The sequence below is a fragment of the Glossina fuscipes genome, unplaced genomic scaffold, assembly GCF_014805625.2.
Source record: "Glossina fuscipes isolate IAEA_lab_2018 unplaced genomic scaffold, Yale_Gfus_2 2, whole genome shotgun sequence".
In the NCBI taxonomy this organism is placed as follows: Eukaryota; Metazoa; Arthropoda; class Insecta; order Diptera; family Glossinidae; genus Glossina; species Glossina fuscipes.
In genome coordinates this window covers 24753260-24776044 of record NW_023998416.1, presented here as the reverse complement: position 1 = coordinate 24776044, position 22785 = coordinate 24753260, and the positions used below count along the sequence as shown (strand labels likewise).

General features: G+C 32.9%; 1 protein-coding gene across 1 annotated transcript in view; it reads left to right on the top strand.

The window, feature by feature from the left end:
• The first annotated feature begins 791 nt into the window (after positions 1–791).
• The window catches only part of LOC119633959 (protein Wnt-4), a 70957-nt gene continuing 48963 nt past the window's right edge, over positions 792–22785 (top strand). Inside the window, exon 1 of the mRNA XM_038027812.1 lies at positions 792–1501. Coding sequence (XP_037883740.1) covers positions 804–1501 — 698 coding nt within the window. The 5' untranslated portion in view covers positions 792–803. The remainder of the gene's footprint in view (positions 1502–22785) is intronic.

The following is a 22785-nucleotide window of genomic DNA, read 5'->3' as shown; positions in this document are numbered from 1 at the left end:
ATTCATGTGAGCCAACAGCAATGTCTGAATGACCGAAAGTGATCATATTCGATACGTACGTTTTGTCGGTTTATATACGCTGGATAACGTTGTATGTGAGCAAGTGCCGCGCCACTAAAGTCGGTAAATTGTAATCACAAACCTCGATGATGACCATTTAGTAAAAAAAAAAGCAAAAAAACAAAAAAAAAACCAAAACTAAAACCCATACTAACTTAAAAATGTGCATTCGGTAAAAGGAGGCAAAACGAGCGCGTAAGAGAAGAAAAGAAGATAAACAAAATATATATATATTGTGCAAGTAAAAACGATCGGAGAGAAAGGAGCGCAATAAACAAACAGAGAATTATTGTTTGCGGTCAGTCAGTCACTTAGTCTAGGCTTTCCTGGAAGTAGAACAAACGAATCATTAAAAAATACTTTGAAACGTAATTTTGCTTAATTCAAAACAAGAAATGTCGTAAATGCAAAGAAAATCAAAGAAATCACGACAAAAGTGCAAAAAGAATTGTGTCAAAGCATATTAAATATCAAAGAAACTGAAGTATTATTACCAAATAAATAATTTATTAGAAAACAAAAATTATTAATCATAGTAACAAGAATAATTAACGACAACTAACGAAATTGCAAATTAAAGTTTAATTGAAAAAGGAAACAAAAAAACACATAAGCATAAAATATAAAACATATTTAAAAGTAGCCTGGCATTAAGCAAAAGAGTACTTAAATAAAATTAGTTTTACAAATTATTCATCACACATATCCGCATTCACATAAGGAGACCCCTATCAATCAATCTAATGTATTTATTGTGGTTCATAACGATAGCCACTTTGGCTTTGTGGCATTTACAGTTAACGCATTGCGATGATCTTACCATTCATACCAGCCAAACCAGTCACGCCGGCGGCTTAGCAGGTGGGGGCGGCGGAGGTGGAGGAGGAGGAGGAGGTCAAGGTCTTAGCGGCAATACATTAAATTCTGGCAGTTCAACAATTTCGGGCATTCTAATGAATCATAATAATAATAATAATAATAATAATAACAACAACAATAATAATAATAATAACGGTCTAGTAAATCCCTCCACTAGTAATATTAATCAATTAAATGTTAATAATTCGCTGCTGACAACGCTTATGAACGGCAATGCAAATTCACATTTGAATGGACTATCAACGGGAATTGGTTCTTTGGGCACTGTAGGATCTAAAGGGCTGATGGGTCATACAAACGGTGGTGCAGGCACCTCAACCCATGGCGTTGGTCATCATCACGGTCACGCATTGGCAGGTCTGGCTGGTTTGGGCATTGTTGTGCCTGGTCATCGTTTAACCGGCGGTACAAATACCGATAATGGTGGACGTTATAATCCAGGAAGTTACCTTAGCGGTTCCAGTATGGATTTGATGGGTGTCGGTGGCGGTGGTGTCGGCATGCAATCTAATCTTGCTTTAGGTGCTGCACTCGGAGGCGGTAGTAGCGGTTCCCAATATTAGTAAGTAATAAGAAGCTTACAGTAATACTTTTTTTCGAAATTCGTCAAAATCGATTTTTTTTTTTTTTTTAAAACAAATACATTTTGAATGTCCTGAGTACAGTGTGTAACTCTGAATTGCCCTACGTTCATTTTGAATCGTTAAATGTTTGATACTCAGAAAAATGGTAGGCAATCCTCGATCAAAAGCTCTATTCCACATTCTTGAAAAGCACATTTGACTGTCGCTATCTTTTATTATAAAATGCGTTACTATTTTCGAAGCGTGCGTATCTTAGATCCCGATTAGTACAAATTTTGCAAAGACACGACTCTCGTCATGTCTCGTCATATCTTATGTGACATTCGTCATCCGCAGAAGCAGTTGCTTGGTGATCATGGTAAATGTAGTATAGCGTTCCCAATCAAAGTAGGTGGTGGGACTCGTTAGAATCGTTCCACTGGAGGTCTAGGGGAATTGGCACGAATCGAATAGACTTTTTAAGCCGTTACACGAATTACCCATACCATGCAATAAAATTTTCGGAACATATATTGTTAATGATGTTAGCTTCATAAGCATTACTCTTCCCTTCATGTGCAGAGATACAAAGGATTTCAAGTGTGCACTTAAACTTTTCACAATTTTCTGTCTTATTGAATAAAGTAATTTTTTTTTTTTTGTTCTGTACACAAACTTCGTATGCTTGCAAGGTTGATTGCGGCAATTTGAAATCCCCAAAGGAGATCACTTTTAATTTGGTTTGGAATAAAATTAACATTAAATCATATCTGTAGTACTATAATAATTTAATATATACATTATAAAATCGGAATATGTTTTTTTTTGACAAGGCATTCCCTGTAATCCATTTATGTGCACGTAGTTTCCTCTAGCCGGAACAGTAAAATCGATTTGTTTGTTTGTCCTTCTGTTCATCGTCTGTCTGATTCAAATTTGAAAAATTTGATGTAAAGTGATCAATAGAAAATCTTGTAGTTTAGAGCCATCCTATGGGTTCTTCTTTTCTTTTTCTTTATAAAATCTTCCTATCAAAAACAAAAATCAGCTGAACGGAATCAAGAGTTCGCCTCCAGTATACAGAATATGTGAATAAGTGATTGTTAGTTTCTACAAATACCGACAGTGCTGCAACATCGTGAAAATCTATTATTTTAAATACATACACTATGTACGATACAATGTGCGATTCCCATATGTATAGTTAATCCGCATACTATCTTCATTTCATCTTACAATCAAATGCTTTACATCAATTACTCGGAGCACTAGCTGAATATAACCTCTGTCTTGATCTTCATGATGTCGAACAATTTCGTTACATAATGGAGATCTTATTTTGTAAACCATAATTAAGGTATTAAAAGCTACTAGTTCCTCTGCTGAATCCATATTGCTTCCGAATAGTATACTTCGTGAATAATTTTTTTGACGCTATTTCTGAACAAGCAATAAGTAGTGCAAACATCTGAATTAATTAACTCAAATAAGTTTATAAATTTATCATACCTTCAGGGTAACGGTACACTGTCAGGTAGAAACACTAAACCGTTTTACGGCTCAAAAATTTGCGGCCTGCAGGTTGAATACAAGTAAACCTACCAGGCGGACTGAGGGACAGACAAGCTTAGATCGATTCACAATCACCCTCTAAAAGGCAGATCTATCTCAAGTTCTTCTATACGTTTCATACATTCGCATAAGACACAAACCTCGCAACACCTGTGTTGTAGGCTGTAAAAAAACCTGGACAATTTAACTATTTTGCTAACACTACGATGGTTACTGCATTGAAAGCCGGATGTGTACAACTTATGTCTTTTAAAATTTTACCGCGCCGTAGTGCCTTCCGGATGTTTTGATTTTCAAATCGAATATACACAAGTAATACTGCTTTCTTCTTCCTACCTTCTCTAAATAAAAATCTTTCTAATCACCCCTGAGCGAACATCATCTTTGGGGAACATCGGTGTAGTAGTCGCATATAAAAAAATCTCTATATAATTTCGTTAGGATAATTTCAAATAATAATAGAATGCTTTAACGTATTCTCAACTACGACAAAATCAAAATGAAAATCATATTTTCGGACAGAAACGAGACTAACAAAAAAAGTTTAACTTTACATTAATAAACAATTCAAATCCAACATCTGCATTGTTTATGTGTCTGCTTCACGTCTCTTGTAAATCAAGTCAATGCTGATTTCTATCCACAATGTGTACGCGGTCTTTCCACAATCAATACAATGTAATGTATTATAGAATCAACGTATCCACAGTCATACATTTTGTATAAATTGTATATACACGTATGTATATAAATAAAATTTATATAACACCACACATTATTACTCATATCAGATTATGCTATTTGTGTTGGCCATGTAATGGTCTATTGTCAACACCTCTTTGGAGCTTTTTGTTTTTTGTGACATTATTTAAATATTCTCTTTAAAATTCTTCTCTGCTTTGAGATAAGCTGATTAATTGTGATTAGTCTGTGATTTAAAAGTCACAAGCGAATGTGCGTGTAATGCAGGCAAGCAAGCAACCAGTCAGGCATTGAAGGTAAAAAGAAAAAGGGTATTAATGTCTTTACAGTCATATAGGGAATGAATCGAAGAGTGAGAATTTTATTGTAATCAACCGTAACTGACCGTAGTTTGGGGGATTTAAAGTGTAATACCTTCAAAAAAAAAAAAAGAAGAAGAAGAATAATAAAAATAAATAAATAATTTAATATTTGTTGAATACAACTTTAAATCTTATTTGTAATGGTTGAGTGTTCAATTGATGATGCAAATGCTTTACCATGAATATTTTATAATAAAAACACTGTCTATTGTGGCCTATTATAATGCATTGCTTTCCCTTAGCTGGTATTCAAATGAAGGTCTGGATATGCGGGTAGTGAGTAATAGTAGAAGATTTATTTGCCCTTACGTTACTTTCTAATGATAAATAATAACGCAACTGAAACGCTTCGTTGTCAGAAAAAAACAATAACATTCTAATGGGTTATAAAAACGGAACAAAGTCATCCTCCTATACTGCATGAATACTATGTGTGTGTGTGTGTGTGTGTGTGTGTGTGTGTGTGTATATATATATATATATATATATATATTTGTGTTCAGGTATAGTTTAAATATGATCCATCTTCAAGTGATGACAAGAGCAGCAGCAGCAGCAGCAGCAGCATATAACGCTGATCTGTTCTTTTTCAATTGTTGTTGGGGGTTTTTATTTTTATTTTTATTTTTTTTCTTTTTTATTTTTCGTATATCAACTGTAAGTAATGTGCACTTTTTGATATTAAAATCCAACCATAACCTCCCCTTTAAGAGTTATGCTCACACGTAGAGAAATGTAACGCAACAAATTCATGTTGTTCTTCTATTGTCAATAACAGCAACAGCAGCAACAGTCATAAATGAATGTAATGTCGCGCATACACACATCTATATTAGAGTCTGATGAATAATCACAGTAATAAAACTGCAACTATGACAGTGAATGGCAAAACGCATAAAAATCCTCAAGACAAATAAATTATTATTTATAATTCTTTTTTTTTGTTTTTTTGGGGAGTTTTCTTGAAATTTATGAACGGTAGCTTAGCCAGTACATATTGTGTAACTAGGGTGCCGTTTGTTGCGTTTGGTAGTAAAAATATTTTTATTATTTTTTATTTTTTTTTTTGTAATCACCGTTGAGGATTTTCTATTGGGAATATAAAGCACAGGTTTTGCAGGCAAGGGTATTTCAAATTGTAACACAACTTGCAGCACTTTTTAACGGCAATTGCCTCTAAAATGCTGGTTTATGCTAGGCAAGTAAGAAAGCTATATTCGGACGTGACCCATCACCGTTAAGCTAAAAAAGACATATTGGGTGGGCGTGGCTGTTTTTTTCTATTTTCAGAATAAAAGTGGGAATTTATATGACGTATGCGCTGTACTTTGAGTAACAAGCAAAAACCACTGAAAAAAAAGGTGTTTACAATTTTTACTGTATAGTCGTATGGGCGCTATAGGTGTGCTCTTTGACCCGTTTGGGTACTTTTCAAAGTGTTTTGGAAATTTGTAGGCGACATCTTCGTTCACAATTGAGCAAGAAAACAGATGGACAGATGGACACACGGACATGCATTTCAAATTTGATACTAGCCGAGAATTTATAAACCTTATGGGGTTTTTGAAGCTTGCTTCTGCGTGTTGTAAAGGCATTGAAAAATTGATTAAATTTTGTTGTTAAAGTAACACTGTCCCGCACAATTGATGCAACTGTGGTTAAGTTCTTAGAGATTGATTTTTCGAAATAGCAAAAATTTCTAAAACTCGTCGAGAAAACGTTAACAGCATTGATCATTGAACACCACTCTCTCCCCTGTTTTCACCAATAGCTACTAATTAACTTCACCAACATTGCTGATTCGAATTAACATTTGTTTTCAAGCAATGGTGTATTTTGCTTGTCAGATCGCAGCTCTCATTTTTGTGAAGATCCTACAAATATTGCCCAGCCTTAAGAAGTCAATTGCGTTTTTACAAAGCCTTTCTTACTCAAAGTCTGACCAGTGACAGTCAATCATTTATTTTTTATCCTTATCTTAAGGTAGGTGTTTCCTTGTCATGAAAATACGTTGCATACCTATGTGTGCATCTGGCAAATTAACGGATTTTATCCTACACTATTTGTAGTTGTAATATATATACATAAGCGTATGTTACGTTTGTACGACTGTACATAACATAGACAAGACTTGAGATAGATTTTTTTTTTTTTTTTTTTGTGTTCAACTTATAGGTCACAGGTTTCGAGATAATAATTTTAATAAAATTTGCTATAGAAACATGTTTCGGTTCAAGTAGGCAGGCTATTGGATATGAATTGGATCGGACTATTTCTTGCAACTATGTTCCACACAATAATAAATTTTTGCATAAATTTTGCGATTTGTAGTAAATCTATTTTATCATATTAAATGAATGTGCAACATTTTATTCGCATGAGATAATTTTTTTCACGTAGAAATTGCCCCAAAATAGCGATTCGATATTCGAAATCTTTGTATTAACGGCGGAGGTAAACGAGCAAAAAAGTTTAGTTACTCAGTTAGCGCAGTTCGTGACGCGTTGTTCTATCAATTTATTTACAAACACATACATTCAAATCTTGTACATACATTTTGTGTTTTTGTGTTAATAAATTTATTCCTTTGACTACCTAACCTGGTTTTCCTTTCATACATATATATATATATATATAATTTTTTCCATTTTATTATGGAACTAGTTGATGAATTATGTTGGCCAAGTTGCTGCATAGTATTTGAATAGTCAGTCTTGTCAGACTTTTTAATTTGTTCTATTTTTAAACACGCAGCAGCTGGAAAAATATGATAGCTTTGCAATATAAATTCAATGAATATTTCAACATTCCTTTAACAGGCGAACATTTCTACTACCCTTTGCAATGAATCATGGTGAAGCGCGTATAACATTATCGTTTACACTCTACTTAACCAGTTATTACAGCTTTTTTCTCGAGTCTCCTCTTTCTTAGAAAACTTTTCTTTCCCTGATACGTGAATGTGAAAATCATCACTTTATGGACAAGATAATAGATGAGAAACTGCCGAGTGTTCGGGTAAAATATTTGCTTTCTTCGTTTTTCCAGTTGTACGTAATTATAGCAATAATTTTGGTTTTATTATTACATGTTTTTGTGTTGACCTTTTCATACCCACCACTGTAACGCGTAGATATACTCATTTAGTTTTTTCCATAATGTATGTAACGCCCAGCTTGATCAGCGTAAAATTCTTAGTTAATTTATGTCTGTCTGTCTGTGTAGTGTCTATTGTTGGCACTCTTTTGATCGCAAAAATGAATGATATTGACTTTAAATTTGGTAGAGCCATTGAAAGTTTCTGCACGCATTTTGGTATTGAAAATGTGTCAAATTGATCAGAGTAGCAGGGCGCAGTGCAGCAATTCGGTTTTTTTGAACCAAAGATTTTTCGATTTTTGCTCGTAACTTGGAAATTATAAAAGTTAAAAGTTTGAAATTTTCCACGTTTACTTGACGAAGCACTCTACTCAAGAATGGAAACCACCGACCCTGTCCGCACAAAGTCACAAGTAATTAAATTTAATTTGTTTCCCATCAGGTTTTATATTCATTTATGATAAGGCAAATAACACAGACTATTAGAACTGTTTTGTACACTCGTCAAATAAAGATTATTATTATCTGCCTAAGAACGGGTTAATTCTAAAATGATTACGGTAGACACCGAGGTCACTTTTCTCTTAATAACACCAGCGATATGGGCATCAAATAAAACTAGAACTTGGAGATAGATTGAGCCTCCACCGAATATATATAACTATCTTACTTAACTAAACTATTTTTGGAAGCCAAAAATACAGCATAGAATGTAGGAAAGCTATTGAATCGGCATTCTAGTCCTTATTTTCCCTTTCTATGAAAATGTTTTAATTATTATAATACTAGCAATACAAGTTTATTTTCGTTCGCTTGAAAATATGTAATTTGACTTCAAACTTTAGTCTTAACGTGAGAATTTAGCTAAAGTCTTGTTTATTATTTCTTTGTCTTTATGAGAAAAGTTTTTCACTTTTAATATAGCAGATGATTCCCCTTTTAAAATAATGCAAAACTTTTGTTAAAACTTGAAATAAATTTGTGGGGATAAAAAGCAAATATGTGTGTGTATGTGAGTGGATTAATTTCTTTTTCTTTTTCGTATACATCAAAGAACGGGAATATTTAAAATGAAATTTGAGCTAAGAATTTATTTTTGTAATACAAAGCCTTGTTTATTGACATAGTCCTCTAAAAAGTAACGAAAAAAAAAAAAAAAAAATTATGAATAAAAATAAATAAATAAAAATAAAAATATTGTTTATAAAGAGTGAAGTTATCTACTCAATACAACGTAATGCACAAGCAATCATAAAGTTTGCTAAATATATATATTAATAGATTAATTTATCCCGCTCCACTTTTAAAATTAATTGCAAGAATGCGCGGCATATGATCAAAATTTTCATCTCTCCACATGAAAAAATTATAAAGAATTGCCAAAGTTGTGACTGCCTGAACTACATATGGCTACGCTATCTATTATATCAGAGGCAGCGAAATAGTAAGATGGTCCAAGATTTTATGTAAAACTTCAGCTAGAACGTTATTATGGACTTTCTGTTATGCTCTTATCAATTAGCCATCACTTGACAGTTTGCTCTTTCATTCTCGTTATTTGTGTGGGCAAAGATTCTCGTAATAGTTTCTTGAGATGATGTCGCATTCGCTTAAACATTTGCAAAGCAAGAGCACACGCAATTCGTTGTTTCTGGCTATACACTGTAACGCGAGATTACGACAGTAAGTCTATGCGAGAATATTATCTTGTTTTTCCTTTCGCCTGAATTATTATAAACCGATCATCCGATAAGTATGTCTAAAAAGTTATATCGATTTCCCTCCTTCTCTCTTCACCATCACGCTTAGACATTTCGAAATGCTATACACAGTCAGTTTAAAGAAAATTCAAACAACGAGGGAGGGAAGGCCTTAACTAACAAATAAAATAATTCATGACATTTATTATCAGTTGATATATTTATTCATCTTGTTTTCGCTTTATTAACTAAACGCTATAATTGCCTGTCGATTTGAACTTTGATAGGGAGTCAAGTGATCTTTTAAAAAGCTGCACATTTAACTAAACTCTATAATTATATCAAATTCTTAATATAGAAAAATTATTATGAAAGATATACAAATTATGCTGATTTTCGTTTACAGATCGTCATAAAAATATATTTACACACGACTGTGTGCACGACTGTGTGTAAGAGCATTCATGAATTGTTGCATTCGCGGTAAATTTGGAAAAGGGTTAACATTCAAGAATATATCGGTTATATATAATGTGTAACGCGATGGCTTTCAAGTTATAATTTAGGATATTAAGTATGCTGGAGGAGGTTAAAATAATTGTAATGTGGAGATGGTATACAAATTGTTGCACTTTACCGTTACTTTTGTAATTAAAGTTCCTTAGCCATCCTCGATGTTGTAGTAAATGTGGAATTTTAATTAATGTACCATCCGCCTGAGTGGCCGAGTAGGCAAGAGTCTCGACTAGCAACTCAATGGTCGTGGGTTTCAATCTCAAGTGCGGTCGAATTTTTAATAAAGCCGAAAGCCTTAGATGCTAGTGCTTTAAGACTTTAGTATTCGAATTTATTCTCCAGCTAAATATGTAATAATAATCATAATTAATGTACCGTCACCATTGAAATTGTATAGAACATTTTAATCGGTTTAGTGCTCGAGAAACGCATTCTATGTATTTTTCATCAATTTATTTTTTCTGAGCTAATTGGCGAAATATCACGTTAATAGAAAAACATCAAACCCTTACCTTACAACACTATATCTCTCGCTTGGATTACACATTAGAGGAGTTCTTCATAAAATCGTGTATTATTATTATTATTATTATTATTAATGCAACCCGTACTGCGAACTGAAAGATCTGCTGTTCTTATCCACGCCCCTAGCTCTCCAGTTTTATGCTTCTTATGAACCCCGCTACCCGCTTTGGTGCAGAGCACAATAAAGTGCATAGCATTATGAAGTGATCGCCAAACACTTTTGGTGTCTGATGATCCTGCAGATGGTCTCGTATTTACTTAGACGTCTTATTCGCCGCTTGTCAAAATCTGCATGATTAGGTATCAGGTAATAGCTGAGTGAATTATGATCCGTGTAGAAGCCGTAAGACGTTCCTTTCAAATAGTATAATTCGAATATGAAAATTTCTGTGTGTAAAATCGTGTTACCTATTAAAAGCAACCATTTTCATATATAGATATAGAAATAAAAAAGGCAGTTACTTCAATAAAGAAAAAATTAAGCTTGTCTGTCCGTCTTTTTATTTTTTATGGTCAACGAACAGGCCGCTATTTATGAGATATTTCGGTGAAATTTGATACGCCGACATCTTTTAGCCCAAGGAAAAAAACTCTTGAAAATGATTCGGATCGGATGAATTTTTCAACCACTTACAATACATTTGCTTTCGGTTTCAAAAGATTCAGAATAGTCCAAAATCGAAAACATGTAGACCAAGTTCAGTATAAAGCGGGGACATTGTTCACTATGATCCCCATCCATTTAGAATAGAAGTCTCAAAATGAGACGTAAGGCACTTTTAACATATATATGTTTATATGAGAATTTCATTTCATAAAATTTTTAGAATTTTCACAACTTGCTGAGAAAGGAAAAAAAAGAAAATGGAAAATGGACGTAAGGCATTTTCAAAACAGTCGACTAAATACTGCTCAACTGACTAATTGGCTTTTGTGAAATGTTCATAAAGCAAAGTGCACCTGCTTGTGAATGCCTTTGATATGTACACAATTCTTTTATGAGTTGTTTGTTTTAATTTTTTCCATTCACAAGAGAGATATTTTGTACTCTGATTAATCAGCTTTGGTTGATATTCTGTTGTGATTTAAGTTCAACTAAAGGCAATTTTTCTTCGATTTTTTTTTTACGACTTTTTGTCTATCCGTCTTTCTGTCTATGTTTGCGACTATTTGTCGTTTGTTAAGTCGTAAATATTGAACGTGAAAAAATAAATAAAAATATCGATCATTTTATGTGAGAGACAATCTGTAAACGAAATCTTTCATTTATTGGTATTCTTGCTTTTATTTTTTGTTCTTCATTTTCTGAGTAAGTTTTTAAGAAAAGCAAACAAAAATTATTGCATAATTTTCTTATAGAGTTGCAAGACGAAGCATTGCATAAACTGAGAACACTCGTAAATAATCGTTACAACTGCTGTTCGCTGTTCAGCGCTATTCGTGCTAACGAATCTGAACTACGTTAAGTTGAAGTTAATCAATGCGGTTGACGGAACGAATGCATAAACGATCGGCTGACTAGCTAGGGCTCTATGCATAACTGATTGTTTTTATTTCACTAATTTTCTTCTCTTCATTTTTGAGGTTTTTATTTTCTTTGTTTGATTTTCGTTAAAAATTATTGAATGTGTGGTGTTCGTTGACGCGTGTAGGAGTTTTTGCATTTTTTTTTTTTCTTTCTTTCTCTTTTTTTGTTTGTAGCTTTTTTACGGGTTAACGATCACTTAGAATTGATTGAATAAAGTTTCAAGAAATTGCTTAACCTATAAAGAAAAACGTAAAAAAAAAATATTTACTTCAGAATATATGAAATTTTACTGCAAAATAAACATGGCTTAGAAAATATTAAGCACTTTTCGAATATCTTCTCACTCCTTAATTCCTATTTACTGGTAACTGCTTTTGTTGATTGTGTTTCCTTAACGAAATCAGTTACAGATGTCGTTGATATGCCATTTATCATCTCGCACGAGCTAAGGTTGTCATTTTTAACTCTAGAACTATCAAGCGTATTGAATTTGTCTTCATTCAAGTTTCCAGCTTTAAAAAATGCTCACAATGTTAATGTTTCAAAAGATTTTTAATGACTTAACAATGAAAAGTTTATCTTATGATGAAGGTGTGCGGTTGTGTACAGTCCCAATCTGGTAGATTAAAAAGAATTATTAGATTTTTCAAGTTCAGCTGAAGAATCACCAAAAGTAGTCATATTGGCTAAGGACAACGTCTTTTCAGTCCTTGCAATATCATTTCCGTTTGATAGGATCTTTGGTGAAAACCAAGGATGGTCTTCATTCGAAGAACAATCTTTCCTTATCTTTCTTATTTTTTTTGCAAACTTTTGTGTAATATTATATATCAAAGCCCGTACCCCAGCACTTGTTATAGGGCGCATCTCTTTGGTTTTTGCAGAGCAACTCAAGACACCCCGCAATTCAGAGTCATTCCCGGAATGAAATTAAGCTTGCCTATCTGTAGGTGAACTTTTGGGTTCGTCCTACAGCTTGTAATTTTTGAGACATATTGCGGATATTTGGAGCATGGTCCAGGAACGAACACTACTGAATATTGGTTGCGTCGGATCTTTCATCGTATCACATCTTTTCGGCTCTTAGCCATTGCCCTCTGATTAAGCTTATTTTATGTAGGCAGTATTACATGTTTGCCACCTCCATTAATATCATTAGTAAAGATTTAAACGACAAATATCGCTTATTCTGTTTGTGAACTTCATTATCTGAAATTTAATTCTTACTGTGTAGACTTCCATTCCTTCCTTCCGAAACTTTCGTTAAAGGGTCGTAAGCTGTTTATTTATTGATTACTGTGCAATTACTCACAAATTTTGTAACTTTAACTTGTATTACCCACTATGCGTCAAATTATGGCAAGTGAGCAAAGAAAAGGCAACAAAATGCAAAATTTGTTAATTTATGACAAAAGCAAGTGAAGAATATTAACACTAGAGTTAACAAAGTTTCTCAATTGACCGATGAAGAACGCAAGGTTAAAAAACGTCGAAACAAAGCCTTGAAATCAATAAGTGGTATTTCTTGCAACTAGTGCTACATTGTCCCTTCAATTTCCTAATGTTTTCTATTAAGCTAAGAAAAATGGACGCGACGCTTTATATTATCACAGTGATCGTATAGGTAAAGATGATTAGGATGAAGCTTGTATGAAAGTCTGTTGCTCTTTGAAAGACTTTCTTATTTTTTTAATATGACCAATCAATCAGGGAATGTCCGCGATGGTACTCGGTGGCGATCGGGAAAGGAAGAAGAAAGAGAAAGAAAGAAATAGTGGGATGGATAATGCCATTGTGTGTTGAAATCAAAGAAATAGGAAAAGAGGGAGGGCAAGTAGGGGAAGAGTTTTCAATTCCAAGTTGCACATTCACTGCTATTTTACTGTTGTCTACGGCTCGCGCATTTCTACCAAAAGTTGAGACATACATAGATGAAGTGTCGAAGGCACGTGGAGTGCCACCAATGGCAGAAATTTGTAGCAGATTGCAAGTAAAAGTCTGTATGAAACCGAAAAGCGCGAAGTACAGCAAATGTATTTAATGCAGTTGGACTCAAGTCTCCGAGAATGTTTAAAAATATACTACCAATGATGAGAACTCATTTTTCGCTCCAACGTTTAGCAGCATAAACATACCGCTAACAACAAATGATGTAAACTATTTTAAGAACCATAAAATTATTGCAACACGGAAACATACGTGATCTTAAACGAACCAATACATAGATATCTTTTTTTTCTATATATCTCGATTTGAACTTTCTAATTGGCTAACAACTGCCTACAGCAACGCATCTGTCAGTGTGCGGCAGGCTCCGTATGTGTTATCATTTATTTACAATAAAATTTATTGTTTATATTTATGAACTTCAAGTGTGTATCTTTTACGAAAATTTTAAGTTTATTTTTAATGAAGATTAATGAAATCTAAAAAAAAGAAAAAAAAAAACAACAAATTGCTAAAAATTTTCATCCACTTCAAGTTTAACTTTATATTGTTTTTTTTATTTTTTTTTTATTATTTATTTGTTCATCTCACCAAGTTAAGCGTCATTCAACACGTCTCCTAATGCCGACACATTTATTTCATTAGATATTAAAAAAAAAAAAAAAAAAAAAAAAAAAAAAGTTAAAAAAACAAATATGTGTAGATTTACTCAGAAATTCAGCGGCAGACAATTAGCTGCAATTGTCAATCTGCGCCTTAATGTTTCAACATTTTGTTTTTGTTTGTCTTACTTTGTATATGTTGTGCTTTTTTTTTTTTAGAGCATTGCTATGGTTGCTGCTGCTCACATCTTTGGACCTAAATATAAAATAATTGAAGCAAAGAAAAAAAATCCCCAAAAAAAAAAAAATTAAAACACTTGTTTTGATTGCCTTAATTTAATTAAATAAATTTCTTCTTATATTATGCTTTAGAACGAATGTAGAATACGCCCTAACGCTTTTCCGAGAGACACGTTAAAGTATTCGCTTGCAGGGTTTGCTAGCTATACTTTATTGTGGCGCCGTTTCGATAAAACATAAATTTTTGGTTGTTCTTTTTAGAAGACCTGAAGGGCATACGATCAAACTGATGTGAAGAAATATTCTGTTAATTTTTCTTTTTTGCATAAACAAAAAAAAAATTATTATTAATTACTATTAATTATATTTTTTGCATAAACAAAAAAAAAATTAATCACCAAAACCTAATGATTTAATGATCTGCTTATTAATATTAGTTAAAACAAATAAAAACACTGTAGTAGACAACGGATTCCTATTAAATATCCTATACGACTGTACTCATTCATGTAATGACCTTTCGAAATAAGAGAACAATGGTCCGATCGGAAACATTTTCAACAGCGTTCTTCTTTGGGCCACAACACGTCGTTGCACAAAATACCATCAAAATGATTTAAAAATTAATTGTTGTAGGGTGAACGCAAGAAAATAAGATTTGCAGACGGACAGAGAAGCTTAAAAGGATTCAGAAAGTAATTTTGACTCGATCGGTATAATAATAAGTGGGTCTATTTCAGATCCCATGTCCGCATAATTTAATATGTCCTTGTAACAAAAGTGATGTAGGGTATAAAAATGTGCCTCTTACCAAAGCTACCTGCTCGAGGTTCAATTATGTTGTTCTTAAATGAAATAAACTTGATTCCCATATGAGCTTGCAATGGAAAGATTAGGGATAACTAACTAGTGTAAGAAATGTGACATAAAGACTTCGAAATTCGAATCATTGAGAATTCTTCTCTTAAAAAGGTGTCTTCTATGAGACCTATCTAAATTTCCTGACGGTCCATTTCGGCATTAAAGTTCATTTCGTATTCGCATTGTAGTTCAGAGTCTACAAGGTCTATCTATAGTGAATGCCAGTAAGTTGATATAATAGCTTGTCTTCTTTCGCCTATGAGATCGTTTCATATTCACATTACAGTTCAAGTTCAGGTCATATTTTTTCCTTCATTAAAAATATGAAAAATGTCGCTTTGGGACTATTGTTCCTAGATAACTCGAATAAATGTTTGTGGCAAAATTTGCTATCGAACTCTATTTTAGTTATTGGCAAAGTTATTGTAAGCTTTTTGATGCAATTTTGGTGGCTTTGTAAGAGAGTGACGTTTATTTTTAGACTTGATCTGAGATCCACGCTAAACCGCGTTAAAGTTATGCGAATTAAATGTTAATTTTCGATCAATGCTAGTTTCAATTAAATATGTGGACAAACGGACAAAGAAACGCGATTCCATCCCATCCTTTCAAAGTCTTGCATTGTTCAAAATCAAAAGCATACGTCACTGAGCAGCTAACGTTTTTACATCGGCATATTACATATGTAAGAATAAACTTAATAAACTTTTATTTTATGTTAGTGCGAATAAAAATGAAGAAATTGAACATGAAACATGTGTAGAAGGCACCACCAAATAATCATTTGAGCTTGTATTTTAATTGAATGTGTACCGCCTTTACCCAGTGGCGCTATAAATGCCTCATTTGCATATTTATCGTGTAAATCGTTTTGTCGTTTGCTTTGCTAACCAAATGAAAATCTTGTAGAACTTCAATGTAACGACACATGTATGTATGTATATATATATATATATATATATTTATATAAATAATACATGCTACATGCTACATGGACTTATATATATTATATATATATATATATGTATATATATAAATGGCAAAATAAAACGACCAGACATTTTCAATTTCTCTTTCCAAAGTATAAGTGAAAATGAAATTGTTTTCGTTATGTATGTATGTATGCGTCTGTATGCTCGAATTTGCGTTCACTTATTATGGGCCTGACATTGGTGAGGACATTCAGGGTCATTCTTGTCATTTATATTGAACTTTTTTTTCTTTCATTTTGTTTCTTTGTTGTTATCATTGTTAAATATCTGACTTTTCATATAAATTCAACCTCTTGCGTGCATATATATGAAATTCGTTTTGTACGACAATTTAAATTAAATTGACATGTTTATGTTATAAGTTTATTATAAATCCGGCCAAACACTGCTTGAGACAACTACAAGAAAAAAGGGGCGCAACAAAAACTATCAAGAAATTTACTTCTCTTGTGTTTTTTTTTTTTTTTTTCTTATCCAGATTTCGAATGGAATTCTTTTAAGTTTACGATATTTTTTTTAGTTTATTTAAGAAATAACTGCGTGTACTGAGGAAGAAAGCTCGTCAGTTTTCTTGCCACTTTTTGTTACTTTTGCTATCAATTGTTAAGAAAAATATATCGGGAACTATTAGAATCCATTAATCTTTCGGTTAATTTCTTGATGAATTATTTTCGAATGCAAAAATAATAAAAGCGAAGTAAAATAAAGTTTTCTTCATAAAATATTAAGCAAATAATATGAGGCTGACAGTTTTTGCACATATGATCTAGCAGATCAATATTAATGTTGCAACTTGCTTTTTAGTTGACTCAATAAATATCTATGGAAAACCTAGCATTGACATTTGCTAAGTAAGTTAATAAAATCACTATTTTCTTCTAATGAGAGATTAACGTCCATAACAAATAAGCCGTTATGTGGGAAAATGTCGGAAAAGCAACCCGATCCGAATCATTTTCGAAATTGTCCTTGTGTCACACGTGCTGCATGTGAGTCAAAATGGCTCAAAGGAAAACTAGACGGACGGACGGACGGACGGACAGACGGAGAGACAAGCTTACAAAATTATTTGCAAAGGATTCGTGTAATGAAGCTTGGCCTTTCGCAACTTCTTGTGGACGTTGCATTCATCTGCATAAACTTATGAACGCATAAACTCTTCTGCTTACTTACTCAAATATACCCTTGCACCACATATACTGTAGGTTGTAATGAATTAACATTTCAAATCGATAAATGCCATGTTGCAGGGTTTTCGTTTGTATAAACCGTGGAATTGGTCCTCAGTTTTATTTATATTCAAAATTAAAAATTTCCCTTTGCGAGTTGTTTTTAAAATTCCTTGAGCCCGTAATTTGATAATTGTGTTGTTTCACGACTCCTCGTAGGATGGAGGTCAAAGGCTCTACTATATATATATATATATATACTCTATATATGTATACATGTGTCAATATATATTTGACCAGTCTGTCCATGAACCGATCTACCAAACTATTCGGAAAAATGCATGTATCGCTTTCAAATTTGCAAAAGTATTTCAAAACAATCAAAACCGTTCGCAGGTTACGCCTACAATGCAACAAAAATTGAAAACATCTTTACTTTCAGTGTTCTTCGCTCGCTTCTCACAAGCTGCAACAGCTGTACGATATGAATTTCGACTTTTATTCGACAAAAATAGAAAAAATCCATGCCCAAGCCATGCCCACCACCAATATTATGTAAGCCATGAAAAATTATTTTATTCATCTTGTTGATTATTTGGATACGAAAGATTCGGTCACAGTCGAATATAATTTTGTTACTTGTTTCTTTTAATTTAATTTAAACGTAAGACGAAAGTGACAATAAGAGGCATATGTTATCTTATATACCCGGAAATCTATATCTTTCGCACTGATTACGGATTTGTAGTCATTGTTGTGGCTTTGGCGTTCATCTTGAATTCTTGCACTATTAGTAAATAGATTTCGCATTTGCTGTCCTATCGGCAATAAAAATGTTTAGAGTATATTTGAGTCTAAAATCGGTACGCAAATGTCACTGGGAGTCGATCGATTGCATCCGATTCAAAATTAATGCAAATGCATATGAAATTTAAAGCCTTAAAAATATTCTTCATATCATTAATTTTTGTTAAAGAACTAAGAAATTAATTTTTCTTGTTTTTTCTTTTTTTTTTTTTCTTACTTAACGCAAAAAAAGATACAAATAAACAGATATGCAAATATCCATATAAATGCTTACTACACGTGTGAATTCATTAATATCGACTACTGTGGAAGAAGTCATTGACAGCAGGAGAAAACAGTTTAGTGTTCATTTTTTCTGCCTTTTGTACGATTGCGATTGTTATTGTTGTAGCGAAATTTCATTGATGCATTTTCTAGACTCATATACTACTCGCATATATATATATATATGTGTGTGTACGTATTTTAAAAACCGTGCAATCAGACCAAAGAGCACCTGCAACATCATCTAAACGTTCAAATGTATTTGTATATATGTGTTAACAGTTTGTTTTTTTTTTGTTTTTTTTGCTGGTCGGTCTTCTTGCGAGTTGAGGAAAAAAAAAGAAGAGTCTTGTTGTTGTTTTTTATTTAAAGATTATTTTATGATGTTGTTTATGATTGAAAGCATTTTTGTTTTTTTTTTTTTTTTGTTTAAAAAAAAAAGGTACAAAAAAGAAAAGAAAATTTTATGAGGATTTTGTGTTTTATGTTACGCGCGCGTTTACAACTTCAACTTTAGAACGGGAGAAAAAAAAAAAATGGGAGTCCAACAAGAGAAGGAGTTTAGATATAGCGAGCAAAGCATACCAACACACACACACACACACACACACATTTCTGCTAACCTCAGAAAGTGATGAACGGTCGTCATCACAACACTGACGGTAGCAATAACGGCAACAACAAGAACACCAGCAGCAGCAGTAGCAGCAGCAATAGTAGCAGCAACAACAGCAGTAGTATCATCATTACCAGTAGATAGAAGAATTTTTACACAATTTTCGTCAAGATCAAAGCAAAACATTTGGGGTCTTCTGCACACGAATAAATGTCTTAAATACAATGTTTTACTTATATATACATATATATATTTATATATATGTATTGACATGTGTATATCATTGTGTGACTATAAGCGAAGTATTGATGTTGTTGGTTGTTTTGTATACGTTTTGTTCTTTTTCTTTTCTTTTCTTTTCTTATTTCATGGCTGCGGTATTTGTCTAAATAATCACTTGCTTGCTTATACGTGTTCATATAAATATATTTATGTACATAAAAAAGTTATATGAGTTTGCCATGTATAAATATATGGCGTGTGTGTGTGTGTGTGTGTGTATGTGTATGTAGAAATAGATCTCAAAGATAAACAAACGTTTGCTACCCGTTCGTTTTTTCCTTCACGTTTGTATTAGACTTTACACCTTTAATTGTTTTACCATAGGGACAGACATTGATTTAATGGTTTCGAAGTTGCTTTAGAAATTTCATAAATTTGATGCGCTTACAATTTATCATTTTTCTTTGTTTTTTTATGTTAGCCAGCAGCAATAAACTTATAAGACAATAATAACAAAGAAAGTGTTAAAACGAAAAGATTTGAAATCTTTTTTTTTTTTTTTTTATTTTACAATTGAACGATTTTCTTAAATATCAAAGAAATGCTTGCTGCTTGCTTTAACCTTTTTAGAGAAGGGTGCCGGATGCGAAGATTTTTTACAACTTTTTTCTTAATTATAAAATAAAATAGTATTTGAAGGAAATGCGTGTGGTATTAAGGATTTAATAGACGAAATTTTATTGCAGATCAACAATTATATATTCCTTATGCTCCCCTATAATGCATATATACATATATAATATGTCATTAAATGTATATTAATAAAAATTTCCATAAACCATTGCTAAGGTACATCGTATAGATTCTATGCTATAGATGACTATTTCTTGTAAAGGATAAGAGCAAGTTTTAAAGGATTAACTGTAGAGGGCTTTGCCAGTGTTAAATCGCTTCTGATCTTCACAAAAACGGTGACGCTATCACGTTACAATTGAAGTTTTCAGTCCCTCTCTGTCGCTTTCCTATTTTTCACTTTAAAGTTCATACTTGTCCCGTAAGAGGCAGCGACCAACAATTGCTTATAATTAACGTTAAATTTAAAAAAAAAAAACAAGGGACGAAAAATTTTCTTTGTACGTGAAATAATAGAAAAGTAATCGATGTTCCTTATAAGACATTTTGACTTAAACCTGTGGAGAGACAAAAATCCTGGTAAGCTGGCAATCTAGTAAAGACTTCTACGAGCTGGTTGTAAGAGAAATCAATGTCCAACATAATAGATACCAGTCGAACATAAGAGAAAGTATTTTTCCTTAGTATCACATGGCCTCGTGTAGCTAACTACGTAACGTTTCGGTTTACACAGGTAACCCGGAAGATAACGAACGAAACTCGGATGAACTGCTCTAACTTAGAATCGTTCATAGCCAAGTAAGATGAACATCTATTGCCAATGCCTTGATATTATTCACTGCGACGAGACGCAAAGATTTAACTACGATATTAATGCCTGTGTGTGCTTAGAAAATTTCTGTTTTTAAAGTCTCGTCTCCAGAAAAGCAATACTGAATCCATTAATTAAGAAGATGCTCAACTTGAATTATTTCGAAAAGCTTTAGTTCCTTACCAGTTTTTTTAGGGAGATACTATTACTACCGATATATACTTGTTTCGGTAAAATTCGATAAAATTGTGGATTTTCGCTGATGTTTTTTTCGTTTTCTTCTAAGGACTTGCAGTAAATAACTCTTATTCTAGTATTGAACTAAAAATTAAATTTTTGGAAAACCCAAGTCAGTTATCTTATATAATCATAATTAAGATATTAAAGAAATTTCCAGAGCCAAAGTTCCTGATATTTTCATTAAGTTTCTAAATCTAGGCTTTCGCCAAGTTTTAAAATACATCCGACAACTATGATGCAAATCAAATTTCGTTGGATTAAATGTAAGGTGCATATTAATTGTTATATCAAAAAAAAAAAAAAAAAATGTATATATATTCATAAGAGATTTAATAAATTTTAATGCATATCACGCTTAACATCAGTTTTAAGACCTACCTCCATATAGACATTTATATAAAGACGTAGTTAAGTATTGATATTGTACATAGATAGCAGTAGTAAAAGCTCAATAAGTCTTCGGTCTGAGACATATCGCATGGATCTGTCAACAGTGTCGTTGTATATGATAGTGTCAGCCTTCGAAGTATACGTGCCAAACCTTTCACATTCTGACAATTAGTTTACACGTTACAATGGCTTAAGTGGCGCTACCTCCTCTGAATTCGGTTTTTACTAAACGTTGTTTCTTGATACCGTTAACAATTAGCATTGACCGGAAAGATGTTATGATAGGTCTTAAAGATCGAAAAAAAAATTGTGAATGCTGTGATAATACAATATCAAGGTCACGTGAACATTGGTGACGCTGCTGCTTGGAGGACCAAAAAGTGCAGGTGCACGAGGTAGCTTACGTATTGAAGGCACTCCATCCTCCATTTTGCATCAACATTCATCCACGAAACAGCTCTCTTCGAAATTTGTTCCCCATTGACCAAAAACAAGAATTTAGCGGAAGCGTTTTGGTAAAACAAAAGCCTTTTCTTATGCGATATATATAACAATAGATGGAAGATGGAATCATCACCCATCAGTGTCAAATCGGCAATCAGCCGAAAGCAGACCAACGGATGAAACCCGTTCAAAGCGACCAAAAAGCAACAGTCGACTGGGAAGGATATGACGTCTGTATTTTCCGATGCACATGATATAATATTCATCGACTATCTTGAAAAGGGACAAACAATTAATATTGAATATTATATAGGATTGTAAGTGCGTTGGAATAATGCAATTACAGAAAAAATGCCAAGTTAAACCGGAGATTTATTGAGTGATGTAGTATATATGTACATCAGTGTAAATGGTCTAGAATCTGCGAGGTCAACGCAACTGCTATCGCAATTTATATTAATTTGGCGGCAAAAGTAACGAATGAAACAGTCTTGCAGTGTTCCTAGGTTTCCTAATCAGTCATATGGCTATGCTTTCCACATATACGAACTGCATGGGACTATGCAGATATTATGGTTACCAATGATATCACCTCTGGTAGAAGTTAGTGTGAAATTTAGTCACCTAGAACCTGTAGAGAGTTAACAATTTTTAATTCACCCTTGTTTTCTTAGTATTCTAATGATTGTAAATCAATATATTTTTTTTTTTTTCGTTGTTGTTTTTATTATTCTTCTGGGGTTTGATTACAATTTAACTACAACCGAATAACAACAAGAACAAGAACAATCATAACGCTATTGAGTGCATAAAATACATTCGCCCATATATGTATATACGTCTACACATATATATTAATCGTCTTCGTAAAGAAAAAGTATACATTGCACTCGATGCGTAAGCGTGTGCATGTGCGTGTGCGTGTGTATTCGAGCGACTGATTAAGGGATGTAATGAAAATTTAATAATTGCCCAGACCATCCGTATAAGAGCTTTTCTCTGCACTATTCAAACAAAATAAAACAAAACAAAAAAAAAAAA